Source organism: Hemibagrus wyckioides, linkage group LG18, assembly GCF_019097595.1.
Source record: "Hemibagrus wyckioides isolate EC202008001 linkage group LG18, SWU_Hwy_1.0, whole genome shotgun sequence".
In the NCBI taxonomy this organism is placed as follows: Eukaryota; Metazoa; Chordata; class Actinopteri; order Siluriformes; family Bagridae; genus Hemibagrus; species Hemibagrus wyckioides.
Genome location: NC_080727.1, coordinates 9,746,191 through 9,749,684, shown reverse-complemented (window position 1 = coordinate 9,749,684; position 3,494 = coordinate 9,746,191). Strand labels below are relative to the sequence as shown.

The 3,494-nt window shown below is 41.1% G+C and overlaps 1 protein-coding gene across 1 annotated transcript; it reads left to right on the top strand.

Annotated features, from left to right (window-relative positions):
- The first annotated feature begins 799 nt into the window (after window positions 1–799).
- LOC131369097 (proteinase-activated receptor 2-like) lies at window positions 800–3,148 on the top strand. Its single transcript, XM_058415533.1, has 2 exons — window positions 800–1,030; window positions 1,344–3,148. The coding sequence occupies exons 1-2, from the start codon at window positions 973–975 to the stop codon at window positions 2,456–2,458; spliced, it is 1,173 nt and encodes a 390-aa protein (XP_058271516.1). The 5' UTR covers window positions 800–972; the 3' UTR covers window positions 2,459–3,148.
- Window positions 3,149–3,494: the final 346 nt, after the last annotated feature.

The following is a 3,494-nucleotide window of genomic DNA, read 5'->3' as shown; positions in this document are numbered from 1 at the left end:
AAAGTTATACTTACCAAGTACACCATTCAGGCATAACATTATGACCATATGCCTAATATTGTATTTAGTCCCACTTTTCCTGCCAAAAACCCAGCCCTGACTTGTCGAGGCATGGCCTCCACTAGATCCCTGAAGGTGTGCTGTGGTATCTGGCACCAAGATGTTAGCAGCAGATCCTTTACATCCTGTAACTTACAGGACTTAAAGGATACTTTTGATAGATACTGACCACTGCAGACCGGGAACACTCCACAGTTTTGGAGATGCTCTGATCCAGTCGTCTAGCCATCACAATCTGGCCCTTGTCAAACTCGCTCAAATCCTTATGCTTGTCCATTTTTCCTGCTTCTAACACATTAACTTTGAGGACAAAATGTTCATTTGCTGCCTAATATATCCCCCCCACTAACAGGTGCCATGATGAGGAGATACTCAGCGTTATTCACTTCACCTCTCAGTGTTCATAATGTTATATAACCTGATCGGTGTAAAATTCACGACTGAGCAATATAACCTTTTATAATAAGACATTTTAAGCACTAATTTAATTGCAAACTATCAGCAAAAAAAAAAAAACGCGAAGTGTACCTCATTTTCATGAAAAGTCAATGTAGTACATTTGCAAAATGGAGGGGGCGGGGTTCATGATTTCGCGCATGCGCACTAAAGGGGAAACGCCGGAACACCTGTCCATTCTCGAAACCTGAAAGGGTGTGAAAGGTGAGATGAAAGAATGTTGCATCCGTGCGCTTCTCGGTGCGTGACGTCACGAGCGTGGGCGTGGCCAACCTGCTCGAGCTGCTTTTTTCCAACAACACCGGACGCTTAAAGGACAAAGTGAGCTGCGGGTCACAGTGACTTCGGGAAGATATCTCGAATAGTTTTACACCTAGTCTTTACGTTTCTCAGGACTCACCTCGGGAAGCTACAATAGTCATTTTTACCAAAGATAATCATTTAAAATAGTGAATAATGTCTGCAGTTGGAATAGCACATCTACTGGTGTTCTTTGCCTGTATTTCGTCGACAGGTGAGCTTTTGTTTACTGCTATTTTCATTATACTGTCTCTGTGTAAGTGGAAAATGGTGGAAACTTTATCATCGAGGTCTTAAAAAGTTTTTCCCTTTGCTTAGATTTAAGAAGTATTAGCCATTAATCATTTCTTTTACAGTCTTTTATGAAGTGTTGTAGGTTATGCAAATGACTAACCTTTACAAGTTTGCCAGGGATTGTGTTTGACATGTTTATATGCACTTCAGTGGTACTGTATAGGGCTTTCTGTTTCTTAAAGGTTTTCCTCTGAGCTGACTCCAAACAATACCATTTCCTTTCTTTATTTCAGCGGTCCATTGTAAAAAACAACGAGGTTTTGTTGGGCATCAGGATTCGGACACCGATTCGGTCAAAGTTGACCAGGTTGCAGCTAACATATTAAAGAGTGGCCTGACCACAGTATTCCTTCCTCTCATCTACATCTTTGTGTTCGCTGTGGGTTTGCCCAGCAATGCCATGGCAATTTGGGTCTTTGTATTCAGATCAAAGAAGATCCACCCGGCGGCTATTTACATGGCCAATCTTGCCTTGGCCGACTTGCTGTTTGTCATCTGGGTCCCATTAAAGATTGCTTACCATTTCAATGGAAACAACTGGATTTTCGGAGAGGAGATGTGTAAAGTTCTGGTTGGCTTCTTTTACGGAAACATGTACAGTTCTATCCTGTTCATTGCTTGTTTGAGTGTGCAGCGATACTGGGTGGTGGCTCATCCGCTCACGCAGCAGAGAACGGACAATAGACTGGCTATTGCAGTATCAGTAAGCATCTGGGCTTTTATATGGATCAGTACCACACCGCTCTTCCTGTACCAGCAGACAGCCAAAATCTCTGGGCTTAACATAACCACTTGCCACGATGTCAACATTATCACACAGGAAAACTTTAATAGTGGGAACGCCTTTCAGGATGTGCAGAAGCCATACTATTACTTCATGGTGATGGCTGGGTTGGCGTTCTTCATACCATGTGTGGTTATCATCACAGCATACGCCCTGATGATGCGCAAACTGGGACACTCCACTATGGAAGGAAGCAGCGCTAACAAGACCCGTCGACGGGCCGTGGTTCTCATCATTACGGTTCTCGTTGCGTTCCTGGTCTGTTTTATTCCGAGCAACGTCATGCTGGTGGTGCATTATGTTCTGCTGAGAAATGGAATTATTAACAATGGATATGGCTTCTACATCACCTCCTTGTGCTTGGCCAGCCTCAACAGCTGCCTGGATCCCTTCCTGTACTATTTTGTGTCGGAAGAGTTCCGGGCACATGTGAAGAATACGCTGCTGTGCCGAAGCAGCCGGACTGTGGAGAGGATGAGGGTCTCCTTCAGTTCCATGAAGTATTCTAAGAAGTCTAGCACTTACACGTCTAGCACGGGCCATACAGATAGCAGTATGATCTAAGAGCTGCAGTGTGTGTTTAAAAAAGAGAATGGATGAGGCTGACTGTGAATTATATTTTATTAGAAATGCATAAGACTAATATTTACACTTTCTCAGGTAGCAAAGATTCACAAAGGTGGATTCACTTTTGCAGGAAAAGAGCCATGAGTTGTTTGACTGAGTATGTACAAAGGAAAGGGTGTACGTGTGTGTGTGTGTGTGTGTGTATAGGTTATAAGCTGGAAATGTTATTTTCTGTCAAAACCAAATACAAGATCACAAAACCTGACACAAAAAACAGCCAGTCAAATTTAGGAATTTTTTTTCTGGTTTGTTTTAATCTAAATGTAAAGTGTCTTCTGCTTTTCACAGACTGAATCAGTCATTTGACTTTGTTCTTTTACACAATAATGTTTTTGTACATGTACCAGCTTTGTTCCCAACTCCAGACTTAATAATTGTTTTAATGTCTAAGTGGTGATTTTGTGCCAGAGGTTCACAAAGAGTAACCCTTTGTTCAGCTCCATTTTCATAGTAGTTTTTACATCGTGGACTGGCTTCAAGATAACCCCAGACAGAATATACCAAGAGTATATGTAAAGGGCTCGATTTATTATTTTTTTTTATTTAGATGAATGAAGAACTCCCACTTGTTCACACTATCCACTATTTTATATCTATCACTTCTCACCTAAGACACATTTATTTTTGTACATATTTATGTATTTGTCACTTGAAATGTTTTGTATATTATAGTTTTGTTACCTAATAAATCTTAAAATATACCCGAAACCTGAAGATTCTGACAGCTGATGTACTGAAATGCTTTCGTTCACAGAAGTGAGTCACTCTCACATGACCAGGAGTCATGATGGCATCACTGACTATACAGTGACCTGTGTTGTGAAACACGTCTTTGTTTGTTTGTTTTTTTGCTAAATATAACACCATTACCTCATTAACTAGTTTTTAAGACCAGTTTAAGCTGGAACAGATTTCAGTTAGAATGATTCAGGGCCAATTGTAGTGTTTCAGTGTTAGTCCCAGCACTTTTTTT

Coding starts and splice junctions, on each gene's coding strand:
- LOC131369097 (XM_058415533.1), top strand. CDS start 973: ATGTCTGCAGTTGGAATAGCACATCTACTGGTGTTCTTTGCCTGTATT. Junction 1,031..1,343: donor TGCCTGTATTTCGTCGACAG/GTGAGCTTTTGT, acceptor TCTTTATTTCAG/CGGTCCATTGTAAAAAACAA.